At 41.3% G+C, this 20,227-nt stretch overlaps 1 protein-coding gene across 1 annotated transcript; it reads right to left on the bottom strand.

Moving 5' to 3' along the window:
• Positions 1–717: 717 nt before the first annotated feature.
• Positions 718–3,419, bottom strand: six3a (SIX homeobox 3a). The gene is made up of 2 exons (XM_028423599.1): positions 2,728–3,419; positions 718–910 (listed from the first exon to the last, which is right to left on the bottom strand). The coding sequence occupies exons 1-2, from the start codon at positions 3,417–3,419 to the stop codon at positions 718–720; spliced, it is 885 nt and encodes a 294-aa protein (XP_028279400.1).
• Positions 3,420–20,227: the final 16,808 nt, after the last annotated feature.

Raw genomic sequence — 20,227 nt, 5'->3', positions numbered from 1 at the left:
TTATGTACAGGCATATTTCTACACGTATATTACAGACCGGGAGAATGATCGCATTATTTGAGATATACATAATTCAATATAAAATTTTGAAAATAAAAATAAAAATCTGATACAGTCATAAACGGTTCCGTTCGACATTTTTTTTGAGACCATGTACCCCACACAGGCAGTGACAGAAGTGTATTAAAAAGGTGCTTACGACTTAAAATGATTGTCTGATGAACACAAAGTAAAAACAGGATTGCATCTTGTCTGCATGGCGGCTGCTTCACCGGCATCATCATCATCATCATCATCACTTGGACTAAAATCGGAGATGGGAAAAAGTGCGACGAAGACACCAAGACGATCTGTTTTTATTCCCTCTGATCGATGTTCCTGATGGAAAATCTTGCATTCAGGTTATTTTTTTCCCTGATTACAAAATTAAAAAAAAATGAAAAACAAAAAGAAAAAAAAACATCATGCAAGGAGTCTAGTAGTGATGGTGGTGGTGGTGTGGGGGTATGAAGAGGAGGGGGAGGCGTGGGTCCTTTGAAAGCGCTTTTAATAAAAAAACGACGTGCTTTTATCTCTTTTTATTTTAATATTTATATCAATCGGTCCTTTTTTTCATCCGCGATATTTCATAAGTCTTTTTTTCTTTCTCTCAGGTCCATTTCCCTGTAAATATTTCTCTTTTTGTTTGTTTTTGTGTGTGTTTTTTTTTCCTCCGTATCATACATCGCACTCCGAGTCACTGGATGTGACGGACAGGATGGACGTCCCAGTATCAACTCTCTCTGTCATACTGGAAACGCTGGTGGTGGGACTGGCCGCGGTTGAAGGCGACTCTGCCGAGCTGTGAGGGGTGAGGCCAGCCTCTGAGAGGGACCTCATACCGGTCGGTCCTATTGCTTGGTGCTGGAGCCTGGAGAAGAAAAGAGGCGAGGAGGGGAGAAAAAAGAAGAAAAAAATAGAGAGAAATGGCAATTAGACCTGAGAATGTCCCCCCTTTCCCCTCCTCCTCCTCCTGCAAAATAGGGGTTCAAACTCGCTTTTCATTCCCCCTGCCGGCCCCAGCCATGCATGCAGGCTTTTATCAAATAGCCAAGCTTTCAGGGGACAAAACACAGCACTATTTAGACTACCAAATGTTGGAAGAAATGCGATGGCTTCTTTTTGTTTTTGTTACTAAAGTAGGGCTGATCAGCGCGTAAGTCATTAATCTGAGCTATAAATTACAGGTCACATCAGCACCAGAACTCCTGAATTCCACTCAGTGTTTTTGTATTGAGCAGTTTGATAATATTTTGTCTTTATTTCCGGTTGTGTGTGCATCTGTGCAGAGTTTTTATTTTGTTTTAATTCTGCCCAGTTTTATTCATCTTAAGCTTCGTGGCTGTGCACGCTCACCACCAAACTATTATTGTTTGTATACAAGAAGAAAATCACGGGCCTTTTTGTGCAAATACAAAATATCGTGAGGCTTTAAAAGAGATTTATTTCAGTCTGATGGAAGTGTATGAATGAGTGACGTCGAGGATCCAGGTTACTCCAATCATCCTAAATGTTTATCTCCAGTCCACTCATGATAATAACTCTATCACTGCGGGATAATGTCAGTCTGGAAATATATCTATTCATTTAGTCAAAAGATTAGAATAGTGGTCATATGGCTTAGTTCTCTGCGAGGTATTTTCTAATCAATTATAACATTTCTATGAAATGATACCACACTTAATGTTATGAATACAGCCTATGTCTTTAAATGTTTTTTTAAATACGCATGCTCATTTTAACAGAGTAATATCAGTAATATTTCTGTTATCCTTTGAGTTAATCTTTCCCTTTCAGCAATGTAACATTTGATGTTATGCATTATAGTACACAAGTAATGTAGCTCTGGGACGCTGTGTGGCTTAAATAAATTATTACATAGCTTTGGAAAATAATGTTTAAAAATATTTGTAAAATATGACAATTACAAATAAAAGTACATAATAAACAGTTAAAGTAAACAAGCTAAACAACAAGATATATACAGTCCTGGTTATTTTATACTGGTTTTTAAATAAATCCACAGTGTTGTTTACCTTATTATCAAAGAAATATATGTATTTTTTTTATTTGAACAGTTTTACACTATGAATAAGTGGGCTCCGGTAGCTAATGTTATTATTTCTGTATGATTCTTGCCACTTTTTGTGATTTATTTCAATGCTGTCACTCTGACGGTAAATGTAAACAAGATGTTTCTGTGTCAAAAAAACACATGCGCAACAATCGCTTCTTCAGTTTAACATCTAATCTTGTTTGCATTTGTATTTTGCTGTATTATTGTTTTTTTTTATTTAACTACCAAACATAAGTTTTAACATTAGTATTTGTTTATCTGATAATGCCATAGTCTGTTTAAAATACCTTCCAAAATGATCTTAATATTCATATTTATCTGCCAAAAATTGTCGAAACTATATTTAAAAAGCAGCTGTGTGTGTTTCAGAGCAGTTCTGCATATTTACTACGGCGCATATATTGTTTTCAATATTTGTAGGGTTTTCGCCATGTCGCCGCAGCTTTCCCAATCCGTCCACCTGACAGGCAGCCCTGTCTTTTTCATAGACAGCCTCTATCCGTAAGTGCAGCTGCATTTAAAATAAACCTTCTTCTTACATATCTTTGTGCATGTAGATCCACTTTAGTGCGTTTTTTAATGTTTTGACGGTACACATAAAAATCACTGACCTGTTTTTGGCAGCCGCAGCTCTGTCTCGTTGCCTCCTGTTTTTAAACCAGTTTCCGACTTGTGTAGGAGTGAGTCCAGTGGCTTGCGCCAGTTCCCTTTTCTTGCTGGGGTTTGGATATGGGTCCTGAAGGTACCACTCCCTTAGCAGGCTCCGTGTCCGCTCTTTGAAACAGTGCGTCTTCTGCTCGCCGTCCCAGATGGTCCGAGGCAGCGGAAACTTCTTCCGCACCCGGTACTTGTCGACAGGTCCGAGGGGACGACCGCGGAGCTTCTCGGCCTCCTGGTAGTGTGCTTCCAGCCACATTGCCTGCAGTTTGCCATGGGACTCCTTGGTGAACTTGTGGTTCTCCAAGATGTGGTAGAGGTCTCTGAAATTCCCCGTGTGGAACGCCACCACGGCCCGGGCGCGCAGGATAGACTCGTGCTTGTTGATCGCCTCACACGCTCCCGGAGCCACAGGCAGGGACCAGAGGAAGCGGCCCAGCCGTTCGATGTCCCCGGTCTCCTCCAGCGTCTCACAGACGCTTGCCACCTGCTCCGGGGAGAAGTTGAGGGTCGGTAGCTGAAACATGGACAAGTCTTCTGGAGACCTGGTGGTGGGAGCGCTGTTCGCCAGGAGCAGAGGGCGATCAGCGAAGTTTGGCAGGAAGAAATGGGAGGGATAAAGCTCTAAAGGGGATCTGAAAACCATGGAAATGACCTGAGAGAGAAAGAAAATTATCGAGAAAAAGGAAAACCGAAAAATACGGCAAGTAAAAAAGGTTGAATGATTCAATGGCTATCGCCTAATGACACCAGCCTCATAATATCTCCCCCCTAAATCCGTCGTTGAGTGTAGCATTGAAACATTTTGTTTCCCTTTTCTATTGGTCTTCTTGGTGTCGTTGTAGCGTTGTCATGGCAGCCCTGCCAATCACTGTCAAGCGTGCCAATCATTAGCCAGTACGTAGCGCGAGGCTTTCACCACTTGTGCAGCACGCACGGGGGGTTATCAGAGTCTCCGATCTCCACAGCAACCCTCCCACAGCACCGCGCGCATCAGGCACAAGCCAATGCTCGCCTATCTGCTGAATGGAATGAGCAATTAGAGGGTGGAATATTATTGCGATCTTAACGAGGCTCGTTAAAGCTAAAGAAGATATGTAGACTGGAGATGCTTAGCAGAGACAGGGAGGGAGGGAGGGAAGCAGAGGGAGCTTTAAATGGGTGACAAATGGACAACCTATAGAACTGCAACTCGGGAATGCACGTTTTAGAAGCGAGACACTTTGCACAATATTTTCGTATAGTTTTCCCATAGATACTTTTTTTGTATCTTTTTCTCAGTCCTTTTATTTTTGTGCACGAGAAATGAAGGCGTTCGTCTTCATCGCTCTGCATTTTCTTGTTTTCTAAAAATATCAAACTATGACATAATCTCGTAATCTTTTGGCTTTTGCCCTGGATCCGCCGATGATTTACAAAACTGCGTGTTTGCACTTTAATGACATGTCCTGAGTGTGGTTTTCCTCGCAGGTGTGTGCGGTCATTTTATGTTGGGTGGGTGCTGGTCCTGGTGTATGCTGCAGAGAGATGCCGCTCCCCCTCCTGCTGTCCCCGGCCCTGCCTCTGGGACGCTGGGTGCAGCCCTGGCCCCCTGCCTGCTGCCTTCTCTCCAACCAACAAAATTTATTGTTCTAAATGAATATCGATGCGCAGCGTTGTGATGATTAAACAGGGTTCACGTCATTGTTCGACAATGAATTTGCCAATGGAATCGCCCTTTTAATTGTTTATCAGTATTGTTCTAATAGTCAGGCTCTCTAATTAAAACCATTAGTATTGGAATTACAATCAAATGGCAACATGAAAGCTCCTTGGGGACATAAAAGCAGTTTTCATGTATTTGATCTAGTGGTAAGGACATGATCAATGTCCACATCTAGTCACAGGATTCGGCTTATATCGGTAGCCACGGCGGTGTGATTTTCATGTTTATGGCTAAATCGGCTTCATATTTAGACAGGGCTTATAGGGTGTTAAAATAGTGTGAGTTCACTCTAACACGAACAGTGCTCACATTGTGAAAGAGCCGTGTACAAGGCGTAGCATCTAGACTCCGCTTAATCCGCCCTCAATAAAGCTGACATAATGATCCTAAGCCGCCTTTCTACAAAATCATTCAGGAATTCAAAACTTTTCCTTCCCTCTCTCCGATTTGCACATTCTCCGGGGCTGGCCAGATAGACCATCGACCTCAAGCTTGGACAGACAGTGAGTAAACCAGCTCCACGCGCATGCATAGACAACGCTGCCTACTTACATTCAGCATTTAACCTTAACTTGCATCATGCAACAACTATGGGTGGCAGCGTGCAATTAACCTGCGCATTTTGCGCGCTTTTACGCACGGCGTTTTTTTTTGTTTATTTGGCCACATTGAGTAATTTGATTCGTGCGTGTGCGTACGAGCACGCGCCTTTTGCAAGTGTCTGTCTCTGGAGGTGTACGCGACGCAGAGTATGGGTTGTGATGATCTTGTAGCAGGGTCAGACATTTGCTTTGTGCATTACTTTTGAGGTTGCGCGCGCGTGTTTGTGTGAGGGGGTAGGGTAGTATATGGGATCAAACCTGTCCACTGCGCTGCTATACGAACCTCAAGAGGACTAATTCCAAGTGGCACTTGAATTGGTCCCGCTGGAAAGCTCTGTGGACTGGAAGTAAAGGCTGGTATTTTCATGCTGGTGTTAAAACTAACCTCCTAGCTCCCCCTCTCCCTCTCTCTCTCTCTCTCTCTCTCTCTCACACACACACATACACACAGCATGTATACACGTACTACCCCGACATGAAGTTGAGAGTGCGGGCTTAGCAGCACTACTCCGAATATGTAAAGCCTCCAACCTGACTAGGTTCCTGGTGCACCAATTTAGGTGATCACCATTCAAGTCAAGGCTGTGGGTATTATCCAGCATTATGTTTTGGAGGAGCCTTGTTTGGGAGTAGCCCTCGCAGGCAATTCGGAAATCACTCCTAGAAGGGACTAAAGGTGAAATGTAAAACCTGAATGGGGATTGAGGGAGGAAAGCCACTGGTAATTCACATTCTTTTACATGGCTTTTGTTTACGTTAAGCATGTAATTAACACCCCCAAACAAGTTTATTCACCTGCCGTAATTGTGTGTTTATCCGAGAGCTTGCTGAATGTTCCTAGCAGCGGGGGACAAGAGCTCTGAATGCACATCGAGCATTTAGCGTCTTCTCCGTTTACTTACAGACTAAACTTCCAGACACGACAACACAAACAGCATTTTGTACGCTGAAAACCTGGAAACATGCCGGCCAAGCAGACAGAGATGCCTGTTGTCTGCTTTGCAGACATCTTTCCCTTCTTCTGTGACCTTAATTGTATTGATTGATGGCAAAAACATAGATAAAGTTTAAGTAACTTTTGTATAAAAACAAAAACAAAAAAACAACAAAGAAATAATTTAATGCTAATGTTTCCACTGCGTTGTTGTGTCGAGTGCTGTATCTTAAACATCCTCATTAATTGCTAGTTAGTTATTTCCATTATCAATCTGTTCCAATAAGGGGAGCAAATAAACAAAGATGATGTTACGTCATGAGAGAGAGAGAGAAGGGGGACCGGATGAGAGAAAGAATGAAAAAGGTGTTGACTGTAAAAGGTAAGAGGAAAAGAGAAAGAAGGCACGAAAGACAGGGTCTTGTTTTATTTTTTGCTCCCTCGTTGACCCCGGTTTGGCAGAGGCTGGCCAGAAAAGGGAGCACACCCTCTCTGGCAAACACAGGAGAGACTCCTGTCCCTGCTGCTCCATCCTGGATTCATCTCAATGCACAAGAGGAGTCTTTGCAGCAATTACGTGTAAGTAGAAAAAAACGCTGTAATGTTTTTACTATTTTATTTTATAAAATATGAGAAAAAAAATTTTTTCTACCAAGCACCAGATTTACCTTTTGTTGTTTTTTTCCTCATTGGTTTCCTCGTCCCCCTGCAGAGCTGTGAGCACAGTCCAGTCCGCCCGTCTGTCACCATTTGAGCTTGGAGCTGGAGGTGGCACCGGTTCACTGCTATTTCACTGCTTAAGTTGTCCAAAATCTTGATGGAAATTCAACCACGACTCCTGTAAGTTCTAGCGACTGTAAACCGACTGTTTTCTTCTACTATATTGTCAATAATGTTCTGTACACTGCGAATTATTTTTATTTCTTGTTAAATAATGTGTATTTATACATTAATGACATTAACAAAAATCTTTTTGATTGAACGGAAGCACTGCTCTTTTTTTAGATTACAAAATGTGGCTGAATTTGTGAATGTTATGCAGCGAGCACCGAGGAGATCTGTGCATTTGCAGAGATGTATGATGCTGTCGGGACGGGGCGCACAATCCCCTCCGTCCCATGCTGGCCATGGCAGGGTACAGAGACGCTGCGCTCTGCACACTGTAAAAAGTATCAGTCTAAACAAGTTATTTATTGTAGCACGGAGTTTGGAAAATACATCTCTGTTTTCAAAGTGTACATTTTTCTGATAAATTGTGTAACTATTGCAACGAGATAAGATCATTTCTATTTACTTATTTCTTACATCCTGAGTCAGTGTCATTTTCTTAATTGCAACGTTTGGATACTGGACATATTCTGTCAATGTACTTCAAGAGACTAACGCTTGTTTGTGCAACAATATCACTTTACTGTCAACGCCACAATTTCACGTGCAGTAAATATTCTGATAAAATTAAGACTGAAAAGTTCAGCTATTTTTTGCAGTGTTACTCCCTGATAAAGCTTATACCAGCTGCAGCTATATTTTTATGTTCACATCAATTATAGACTAAAATTACGCATAACATTTTGCATGGGATTTTGACCCCAGGTGTCAAAACAATTAAGTCGGTTGCAGTGCATTAAAACAGTTGCTAAATTAGTACTTATAATAACAGGTGCAGTGGGTTAAACCTCTGAGTTCATTTGCAGAAACATACTAAACACTGATTTGAAGTTGTAGAAATTGCAAAACGCGAGGACTGGGAAAATGCACAGTGATCTGTAAATGTGGCGCCAACTTTAATAGCAAAGCTTGTACAAAAGTTTTTTAACATCTTTCTCGCTCTCTCCCTCTCTTTCTCTCTCCCTCCCTCCTTTCTTTTATTGTTTTTATTGTGTGGTCTCATTAGGGGGACTTCCTGGCAGGGCTGGGAGCTTGTATCGGAGCTGTCCAATCAGTGTATTTACACGGGTTGTTAGCGACAGTTAATGAGGGCTCCTCCCCGGGCCGGTAGAGAAAGGCGCCTCAACATTAAGATTTACCTTGTGTCAACTCGTTACTTCTAATGAACCTCCATGCAAAAGCCTCCTCGTACTCAATGGAGCCGTGCGCCCGGATCTTGTGTGTGAGACCCTGGAAGAGTGGAGCTGCAAGCCGGCCTCCCTCTCCCCCATCCCCTTTTCTTCCGCTCACTCAGGGAGAGTTGCTTTTTCTCTGCAGGTCCGGGTCTATGATGCATGCATGCTGTGTGTGTGTGTCCTGATGCATAGCCTACTCTTCATAAAATGTCACGTTAGTAAATTTTTACTAACAAAGTGGCGCAAAAACATCCGTAACTGATCAATGCCCCCAGTTATGTGTTGCACTGTAAATCAACACTTATTGGATACAATGTATTGAAACGGATTCAGTTTTTAAATTCCTTCTTTTGTGTCTAATTATCACTCCAAGTGTGATCAGAGACAGGACAGAGGAGCAGGATGGTGTTTGTGTTTGCGTGCCGGTATCACAAACCCGATGCGTCTTCTATTGTCTGGTGAATGAGGCTTGACATGTCAGCTTATTGCCTCTGCAGAAGTAAGTTCATTTATAATCGTCCTCCATCCCCCACGAGGGCACCAAACACAGATCGGGCTCTGTATGGCCCCTCTGTCCACCCCTTGTCTGGCCCCCAGTGTGGCTTGTTGAGCCGCATCAGCAACACATCACTGCCCTTCAATTCAGGTACAAACTGGAGGAGTTTGGCAGATCCCTGAAGTAGACTCCCCTCTTACTCTCCTAAACCACTGAGACACTTAAAAATCAATTAGGCTCGTCTAGTCTCTCCCACCCCGCCGGTCATCATTTCAAAAAACAGGTGGCTTCCACTAAATTTTTAGGACGGATTTGAAAGAGAAGTTCCATCTTAAAACCATCAGTTTAACCTAAACCATAAAGCCATTTGAATTACAGCTAGTCGTCCTGCCTGCAGTTATTGTGCTATATATCATTATATTCTGCACCCTCTTCAGTTTATTATGAAGTGACATCGCACGGAACTGTTGCACAATAAGTTTAAGCACCATAATGAGGTTTTATCAGTCCTTACGGAAATCTATATCCTTCAGCAGCCAGCAGGAGACGGAGTGGCCTCAACTCTGCTCCCGGTTGGCACTTTGTCACCTGCTGGTGTCAGCGACGGAAAACAATTTGGTCTCCATATACTCTATAAAACTGCCTGAAATCATCTGATCACGTATACAGCCTCTCTCATCGTGCTCCACGTTAAATGCGCATTTTGTCCTGTTGTCTTTTTCAACATCAGTTTTTGCGCATAACCTCCTGGTCCTGTGTCACAGAGCTGCAGCAATATGTCACGGAGCAGCCGCAGCAGCGCTGGAGGAGGCCGGGTGTTCACTCTTCCAGGTAGATGGGCTGATTTGGTGACAGAGAGAGAGAAATAAATATAATGGCTGCATATCAGATGTATTGCCCCAAGCTTTGCATATGATGCTCACCTTCTCTGCGTCTCCCACTGACTTTTTTTTATTCTAGAGAACTAAACAAACCCTCCTCCGCCTTCTCCCTTCTTGGTTATCAGTCATTAAGCAGTGTAGACCTAATAGAGTCTGCATGGAGCTGACAAGAAGGCCCCAGTCACATCAGCACAAATGTTGACAGAATTACTCTTTAAAATATATGACTGTTTTGGATTTGTCTGTCTAGGCTGATTAAGCGGCCCGGCTCGCAGATGCAGATAGGAGCTGTGGAAATGGCCCTTTAGCCCGGTGTCACAGAAGCTGACAAGCTGCAATTACCGCGGTTGACATATCGCTCTCTCAAAGCTTACTAATGTGAGAGATGTGGATACCACAGACAGCATGCATACAGCCGAGGCTGCTCAACTCTTTGGCCACGGAGTCCCTTTTAACCCACTGTTCAAATGCAGCCGGGCTCCACAGCTGACCTTTCCCATTTTAAAACAGTAATAGTGGTGAAACAGCCTCTTATTATGAGCTACTGATATGTAGACGAGATATGTGTATAAGAATGAAGCATGCTGCAATTCACATAAGACAGATATCAGTGAAGGTTACAGAGTACATCACTTAATGCACATCTAATGCTTTCATTAGGCTTCAGTCTTTTACACTTTTTCTTACATGTTAATCTATTACAGATGATATGTCAATAATATAATTTTATTAGTGTACAAAGTTGAGCTGGACCTGTAGAGTTGAGTAGTTCCATTTTATGCTGCCCTAAACTATTACTAATGATTGGAATGTTTTACAAGCTACACTTTCACTTCAACCAATTTCCCTTATTAATGCTTCGTTGACAATAATTCAATCATTTATCATAACTAACTAAATTCCTCGACAATTTTTTCCACCATTTCCCGGTGACTATTTTGTAGTTTCACACAGTCATTCATTTCCTCTCACATCCTTTCAGTTCCTCAACAGGTAAATGCTTTCATTACAGCTTCATTTTGTAATCGACTAATGTGAGTGATCCATAGATCCATATCGAGTAACTGCCCTCCCCTTCTCTCTCCTTTCTGTGTGTCTGTGTTAAGGTTACAGTCACCGTGTTACCCACGATCCTGTCATTGTCTCACATTTTGGTTGTTGCTGTGTTTGCATGGCACGCAAACAAAGAAACCAAACGACTCTCTCTCCTTCTCTCTCTCTCTCTCCCTCTCTCTGTCTCTCTCTCTCCCTCTCTCTGTCTCTCTCTCTCTCTCTCTCTCTCTCTCTCTCCTTGACTGCAGCTTTTGACATTACTCCACTCGATTGCCCGTTTACCCCCAAGTCAAGTTTGAGGCAGGCATGAAGTGTAAAAGAGGTGGGCCATGTCATATCCGCTCAGTGTGCATGGGATTGTTGGCCTGCACGGCTGTGATCATTGTTCAGGAGAACAATCCCCGCACTGAGAGCCTGAACAGGCAGGAAGGCAGCATTTCTGACAAACTGGAGGAACAGTTACAAACTCAGGCTTTTGGGACAGTTTGCTCATACTTGGACAGCGGGGTTTATCAGGAGCGCCTGGATTGTTTACATGCAGTCCACAATGAGATGGCTCTAGGCCTATACTTTTCCGTGGCTGCTTGTATTTCAGACGTCTTTCATTAAAACTTCATACAGTGTTTACTCTGGTGGACTTTGAAGACATTTTGGGACACTGACACAATAGTGCCACACGCTTCCATACCTGAACATTAAGGATATTAGTGTTAATGGAATATTATCTGGATTGGTAAAAAGCTCTTCTCTTCAGAGCCCTGGGTGCCTGTCAGTTAATTAATATGACCACTGGAGCCCTGAAACCAGAAAAGCCTCAGAACATATCATATACTATAATATTAGTATTAATATTATATACTATTTCAATACATTTATTACGTTCCTGTCTAACTTTCTGTTTGTTTTGGCAGACATATCCAAAATACCTACATATTTTACCTCTTATATTTTGGCTAAAATGCATCTCAGTTCACTAATCTCATTGAACTCAAATGCAAACTCTATATGATCAGACTGGGGTGTTGCATAGTTTAGGGTGTGCTGTGTCTGCGTCTATTTATCGACCACTCAGCTTTCTATGAAGCTAATGCACTGTGGACGCGGTTGAAAGTGATGCTGCTTATTTGACTGCTTAGTGTCTCTGCGTGAGTCAATTTTTTGAACAAAATCACAGTGACGATTAATGATTAATGATTATTTCGCTAGACTAATTGTTCTTAAAAAATTAGTTGCTAGGCAACATATTAGTGCAGGTGCAGCAGCCTCCTTGTGCTCCTCAATCAGCCTCAGGTGCGCGCTTTATCGAGCGCATCACATGCAGCTTCGACAGCAGCAGCCAATCAGAGGCGAGGAGCGGAACTAACCACCATATAACGGGATATTAGCTTACAGGATAATAATGGAGGGATGAGGCGGCAGAGGAGCCGCGTTACTCACGGGTGAACAGCAGCAGTCAAATCTGATTTGTGTACGTTTGGCTCGCCAGATCAATAGCTGCATGGGAGACGTCTGGTGGAGCTGGAGGAAAGGAAAAGTTCCGCAGGTCATCTAGAGGGTGACCCACGCAGGAGACAAAATCCAAATTGCATGATATCCTGGTAATCATTAATTATAATAATATCCAATTAAAAAAAACTCACTAAATTATTATTATTATTATTATTATTATGATTATTATTATTATTATTATGATTATTATTATTATTATTATTATTATTATTATTATTATTATTATTATTATTATTATTATTATTATCAATTTCTCGTCATTTGTAATATAAATATAACTTTATATTTTCATCTAAAAGAACTTTTGCCTTATTTCTGAACTCATTAACTCGTTATTGCCTGTTAGTATTCCACCTCGACACAGTGCTGCCTGGCTTGTACAGTATCAGTAGTTTGTATCAGGTTAGCACGCTCACCACGCACACCCACTCCCTGCTATTGAAACCATAATGTTTTCATACGCATGGGGCTCATACACACACGCTGCTGAAATCATTTGCGCCTGCATGTAACCTGCAATCTCCTCTGTGGAGCTTAAACACGCCAATATCAAAGCAAAAAACGAAGTCCCCACAAGTATGGTAATATTCTAAACACAAACTGAATAAAAAAGACACACACGAGAGTTGACCTACATCCGTCTGGCAACATGACACAGACATATTTCTTCTGTATTATTGTTGTTCATTCATAATTCAGGTTGAGATTATTAGCTGTGGATGGCAGATGTCAGAGCGTGATGGAGATGTGTATGTTTGACTGATTTAAGGAGCCATTATCCCGCCCGCTTATCAAACATTCATGTGTGGCAGCTGTAGTTGTGGATGCCCTCTCTATCGTCGTGTCTCCTGTGGCCGCTTCATTTCTCTTTTTTAAGCGGCCACGACCTTTCCACTCAGTTAACCTGTTATCTGTTAACATTTAAGATGCAGTTCAGCTCATTCTGAAGAAAAAAAAATAATCCAAAAGCAAAAACATCACAGGAAAACTATATGAAAAGAACATCTTACCACCCAGCAGAAAATACCATCAGTGTGGATCTTGGTCACATGTGTAGCTGCAGTTAGATGGCAGAAATATGAAGTGATAACACAGTAGGTTCAATGCAGGACTATGAGCATAACAAACAAACAAACAAACATAATGTGTGTGATAATGTGATGTCATTAGGAATATTAAGACAAATGTTGCAGTGACCTTTGCTGCACAGCTGACTTTTGTACATTCATTATGATCTGAGCCAGCACAGCTATCATTATTTTTTAATGGTTTTTTATTTGACTGAAGGAAAAATAAAATAACATAAAATATAGAGATTTATTTTACACAAAAATGCCTTATCCAAAATATAGAAAGTTGTTTCTATACTAAATATGTATTTTTTATGTTATTCTTACAACTTGTGAACTCCATTATCCTCCCTTCAAAACAGCCTATAAGCGACATTTGTCAGTTAAATACTGGGCAACATGCTGTTTTTAAAAAGCTGAAAAATCCCATATTTTCTCTCCCCGTGGACTGTGGCTGCACAGACCATCCAGCATCCGTGTCCTTTTGAAATTGCCCCGTGAACGCGGTGGTTTTCATTCTTTTGACCCCTCCATGAACAGCACGCCGCCACCCTCCCTGCGCTCCTACACCCCCCCACCCCCCCCTTCCAAATAGACCCACACAATGCTGCGTGTGCGTGCGCGCTCTGCGGTATGTGGGCTAAATGTCGTGCAGAGGTAATGGGAAGTAGTCGGAAGGTAAGGTCGTGGGTTCACGGAGGGGTTAAAGAGACCCGTCCTCGGCTCCTGTTTGCTTTTTTTTGCAGCAACTTCGCTTCCTTCCTACAGGAGGATGTGTCCAGTGTGCCACCGTCCTCACCCCGCCACAACCCCGTCACAGCGCAGGCCCTGTTTGTTTTTCTGCGTTTATTAAATCTTCCCCCGGCAGGAAAACGACCAATATCACCACGTCACTGGGTGCTGGTGAGTTTAGCACTTTGCATCCCTCTCCATCGGCTCCCTGAGAAATCTTTTGTGTTTGGACTTGTGAAGTCTCGTGTCTATTTATAACCACACATGTAGGCTGACTGTTCAAGGCTGCAGCACTTTAGCCTGATTTGAACCAGTTTTTTTAGTTAAAGAGAATCCACTGACACATTTTCGAATTTTACAAAAAAGCAAAAAGTTAACTATTTCCTAAAACACAACCAAATAAATACACCAGGAGACAATCTAATAAATGAAACACTGAAGGAAACCTTTTTTTAACACCTGTTTGGAGTTTTCATATTTAGTACTTGCTCTTTGATCATAAATTATTGTAACTCAGAAAGAAGTCCGTGAACTCACCAAGATGAACAAAAGTGCCTCTCGTGCCCTTTTGCGTCAGTTTTTTGATGAGTCCACAGTACAAACCATATTAAAGCAGCACTACAGATTTTTTTTGTATAGAGATTATTATTATCTCATTAAGGATAACTGCCTGCGGGTCAGGTGGGTTATCCGCCATTTTAATTGCTACTGCTTCATTGTTCAGGCCTTTGACCGTTCTCCTGCTTTTTTATTTTTCTTTTAATGCAATGTGAATGTATGTCTATGTATATGATGTACATTATTCACCAAGTGCTATACAGATCATTAAATGACGTGCCATCTGATTCTGTTGTGGTAGGTGGCAGCAGGTTTTTTTCAACTCATTGTACAGCTTGTTTTTGACTTTGTAACTATAGTTTAGTAGTAAGAAAAAAAATATGAAGTAAAAAAAATGAAATCAAAACTTGATTCTTTTAGATTTTTTTATACATTTGTTAATAAAAGACCACTAAAACTTGTTTTAGAGTCATTGTTCTGTCACTTTCACTTTTAACTATTAATAAAAACTGTTAATAACACATTAATAATACATTAATAATACCTCATAGCGCATCATAAGTCTTGTAAAGTGTTTCCTTTTTTTAATTTTAAAAATTAATGTAGCTTTGCACATGTTAGAACATGCACGTTTTACCTGCTCATTTTTTTGTTTAAAATAAATAGTTCAATGACATATTACAGACTATGTTTATATAATGACACAATCTGATGTCATCTAATGTTATGCAGCAGAACAAACATAATAATTTAAACATTTTCTGTCATAGATAAAATTTGAACCATACCACCCATATCATGCACCTAATGTTCAATACTAATGAAACATCTTTATACATGGAGGATGAGTCTAGGTTTAAATAGAAAGTTGTGTTGTCTCAGAGCAAAACACTGTATGAATGAAACAACACAGACAAGTGAAGGAATGATAACAGGAAAACAGTAAAGAGGGAAAGAATGAAGACACATATCCTCAAAGCAGGTGATTGACATTCATCTGACATAAAGAAGACACAGACTGGCATGAAGGAGGCCTGCTTGGTTGTGTCTCTGCCTCTCTGTGTGTCTCTCATCCTCTCTCTTTCGCTTTGTGTTCCTATAGAGACATCTATACTGGAGACGGGCAAGTGAGAGAGAGAGAGAGAGAGATTTTGGTCGTCTGCCTATCTCCTCCTCACCATGGCGCCCCAGAGACCGAGCAAGCAAGGAGAGTACACATACACACACACTTTTAGCCACCACAGAGGAGAACAGCTTGGCTCTGCATTACACTGAAAACCCCACTTTCCCTCAGTCAGACAGACAGGTAGACAGCTGGGTGTTACGCTAAATCCCTTCCCCCATGTGTCCCTCCTAACAAGGGCTCCGCTCTTCCTGTCACTTCTCTCTTGTCTGTTGCTTGCTTTATCTCACACCTCATTGCTTGAAGGCAGGAGAAGAGTGGTAGCTTTGGAAAATATATAACTATGATATGATTGTAGAATGTGGAGTAGTTTATGAATAGTAAAGAGAGGGTGTAAGGGTTTTACAAGATTAGTCGCCAAGAAACAGCCCTTTAAGACGCCAAAAATAAAACATAGTGTCTCCAACAGAAGTGTTATCTGTTCCTCTCTTGTCTCTCTCCACCCTGACCCCAAGTTCACTCCTCCTAAGCACCACTTCACCCCCAAGCCCACATTTTGTGCGTGCGTGTGTGTGTGTGTGAGTGCGGTGAAAGCTTTTTGATTTCTTGTGTGTGTGAATGTGTGCAATAGAGAGATGAGAGAGGATGATGGTCAGGCTTGGCCTACTGACTCATCCACAGAGAGAACTGTGTTGATACAGGAATGAAGCCATCACACACGCACACACACACACACACAGCTCTTCCCATCAGTCTTTTGTTGTGCTAGCCAGTGATGATGATCTCACCACATAGCAGGACTAAGCTTCTATAGTGAGCCAGTCTATCAGTTTGGCAGGCAGACAGGCAGACAGTCAATATGCCCATCAGTCATCCAGCCAGGCAGTCAGTCACTTAGCAGAAGCTAATTATTAAAACTATTTGGGTTGTTAGATAAAAATAAGCTAATATCACCCCAGTGACACAGTTATCACTCTCAGCTTCATATTTGCTCATTTTCCATAGGAAAACTGTACAATTAATATTTTCCATAGATTGTATTTCGAGTCTTTAAAAGTCATGTGTAACATTCAGCCATCACATCAGTGACAAACTCTACTGTAATCACCCAAAAAACCCTGAGAGGCGTCGGCTAAAAGGCTGAAAGGTGACAGAGAGTGTGAATTGTAAATTCATTTTTCACTGCTCTTCACACAGTGAAAATACTCCATCACATACTTTCAGTATGTTATTAGCTCTTTCATGATCATGGTCACAGGTCATCCGTTTACAGTGTGTTAACTGTTAAGCAAATGAAATAAACTTGCTTTGTCTAAGCTGTTTAGCACTTCAGCAAATCATTTAAGCAGACATTTCAACACAAGCAAATTCCTTTTTTGAAAGTTATTTCTTTGATTGTAAGATTCCTTTGGCTCTACCAGTTTTTGGAAATATTCCCATTGTGTTACATGTAGTGCATATTTGCACCTTTTTTTCGATCTTGTGGGAGTTTGTGTTGTCAACTTGATGAAAATGTTTTTTTCTTAATTTGCTCGTGCTGTGTGTGTGTGTCTTTTCTACCTCTGCAGTGCATTGAGCACACTTGGCTAGTGTAGTTTACTCCTTTTGTGTCAGCTCTCACTGGTTTTAGGGTGGTACACAGAACGTTTTTTTTTTATAATTTGACTGTTTGTGAACAGGCTCCACATAATGCACCCACTCAGTCTGTTAGCTGCTTTCTCAAATCCATAAGCATTTGCAATCCAGTTCCTGAGAAACATAAAAGTTGCTTCCTATTTTTTTATTTAAAGCTTTCAAATAAGTGCGTATCAAATATTGGAAGAGATTAGAGGAAAGAAACAGTCTCTATTGTTGCCATCTCTAAAAAGACACTTTGAACACAGCACAGTAATGTGAAAAAGAGAATAATGCGGTCTAATCGATTGTTTACCAGATAATAGGCCTGCTGTTACTTATCTAACAGTACCTGCCTGATTGAGTTTCACTTCCTTTAGGCTTTCCCACAACTCTAGTCTGAAGAAAAAGAACGAGAGAGCAGATTAAAATTTAGAAAAAAAAAAGGATTTATTAATTTATTTAGTTATTTTAAATGAGAGTTAGTATGTGAGCGGTGTGCCTGATGAGCATGAACAAAACAGAGAGCTGGAGTTAGAATATTCTAAGAACAACTGTATCCGTTGTTGTGCTAATCCTAAATGAAATATGTATTCAGTAAAAGGATTAGGGCGTCCAGTGTCATAAAAGAAACCACTTACCAGCACCAAAGGTAATTTGTAACCTTAGCAACTGCTTGTGGAAATGAATGGGGGATTAGGATTGGCTGCAGCCAGCGTTGTCCTCGTGCAGTCAAAACAACCACCACACACACTCTCACATGCAGTGTTTGGTCAAATTCAAGTACAATATGTTCACATAAAAGAAATGAAAAAGTTGACACAAAATCAGGTTTTGTGCATAATAGAGAAGTAAAAAAAAAGAAGTGTATGTAAAACAAGGGAAACAGCAGGATGACATACTGTACAAGGAAAAAGAAGCATAAAAATAAATGAACCAAGAGTTTGATCTGTTGTTATTTTTCACATAAGTAAAAAAGTTTGCTGTCAGTCTGAGGAATCAAGGTGATGCCTCAGGATAAACCACTGGTAACACATTTTCAACGGCTAACAGTAATGAGTGCTTTGCCTTTATTTGCTTAACTGACGCATTTAAGGCTGTGCGGCTGTGCTCATGTGTTCGTTCGTGTGTGTGTGTTGTTTTTAGCTCAGGCCTTGTGTGACAGCTCTCAGGAAGCTCTCAGGCCTCAACTGTACCTACAAGTTCTCACATTACACTTAATGATGTCAACTCTCGCTTGAACAGACAAGGGTTGAGTTCATGCATGTGTGTACACAGAGAGAGAAGAGAGAAGAACTGACAGGCAGAAACACACTGTAAACACAATTTATAAATGGAAGGATAAACAAGTGTAAAGACACTCACAGATGTGGAGATACGTTCAACAAGGAGAAGAAGGAGAGCGAGAGAAGGGATTATGTTCCAAACAGCCACCTCTGTCTGGTTGCACCACCTTGTTGGAGACATCTCAAATAGCTAATTGCTTAATCATGTGGAAGTGACAATAGCCCAGCCTTGTTCTCATCTGTTCTTTTTCTCCCTGCCTTTAATCCCTGGTTTTTATCTGGTGCCTTTGCCTTACATGTGTGCATTTGTTTGTCGCCCTCACTTTGTTTGTCTCTAACTCAATGTGACTCATCATCTTCCTTCTTTCACCTCATACCTTCTTACTTTCTGTCACTCCCCTCCGTAAGTCAGGGGAAGCTATTAAAACAGTGGCAAATGGCTTCTCTGGTGACATTTGCTGACATTCAAGGAAGTGCATTTATGAGTGTACTACAGTTCACCTTGGTGAATGAATCCATTTGTGCTGCTGTGATGGCCTGGTGGCCTTCCTCTCTCTCTCTCTCTCTCTCTCTCTCTCCCCCTCTCTCTCCCTCTCACTCCATCCTTGTCCCTAAATGGATGCCCAGTGTACAGGAAAATGGCAAGGTGGCGCACGGCTTCACAGCTGCTCTCAAATGTCATGCTGAAGAAAAAATCTTTAATGGGCTAAGTGTAGCCTTTCCAGCCCTAACTTGTCAGGTAATCAGAAATCTCTCTCACACTCTCTTCGTCTCTCTCTCTCCTCACCCACCTCTCCCTCGTTCCTTCGCTCCCCAGGGCCATGACACACCACTAATTACCTGTTATACCAATCGGAGTGTGGGATGGCATGAAAGAGGAAGACTGCTTTTAAGACGAAAGGATAAGAGGATATCACATCCTCCTTCTCATTGCCTTCACTCAGACAGGCTGCATATTTTTAGCTTGGTTATGTGTTTTTTTTTTATGGAGCCAAGGCACAACTCTATGGCACAGGAGTCACCTGGAACATGACACCTCTTTTTATAAGTGGGTGATTTTCACATAAGTGGGGGGGATTTCATTCACTATACCAGCAGGAACCAGTGTTAACCTGTTGCCGATTGTCAGTGTTTCTCCCAGAAAGGATTTCATTGAGACATATATAAAGACAGCACCCAGGAAGGGCTGAGTAAACAAAGACTAACATAAAGATGACGCACTACAAGCTGTGCTAATTGTAAGAAGACAGTTCCTGTCTCTTTAAGTGGGCACTATTGTATGGCACACAAATTACAATCACAAGCGTGCTTTGTGTGGAGCGACAAAACTTAATTAGGTCGTGCGTCATACAAAGTCACTGGCAGAGGTAAGTGGTCTTACCAGCACGTATGATATTTGCACACTGTCATTATTTTTTTAGAGCTACATTTAGCAGTACGAAAGTTAGAAAGTTTGCTGGTTGACATTAAAATTTTATGAGTGTGCTACTGAGACACAGACACGTCTTTAAGAAAGTTAATCTCCTGATTTTTCTTATATGGAAATATATATGAAATATTTTTTGGTGTCATAAAGTTCAGATGAAATGCTGCTGAATAAACTGTCATTATAAACAATGATGTACATAGCACATAACCATATTATGTGTCTAAAGACAACATGTTTGATAGTGGCCTGACTCTGAAGTCCACTTGGTTCTACTGCTGACCCATCAATAACAACAGACTGACACATTTAATATCCTGCTGGTGAACAAAGTGAACTAAAGCACACAATAAGCTACAAGCCAGTAAAATGTGTTATAAATCATTTGTAAGATGTGTTTTA

The sequence above is a fragment of the Parambassis ranga genome, chromosome 15 (assembly GCF_900634625.1).
Source record: "Parambassis ranga chromosome 15, fParRan2.1, whole genome shotgun sequence".
Lineage (NCBI taxonomy): Eukaryota > Metazoa > Chordata > Actinopteri > Ambassidae > Parambassis > Parambassis ranga.
This window is presented reverse-complemented; position numbering and strand designations above follow the sequence as displayed.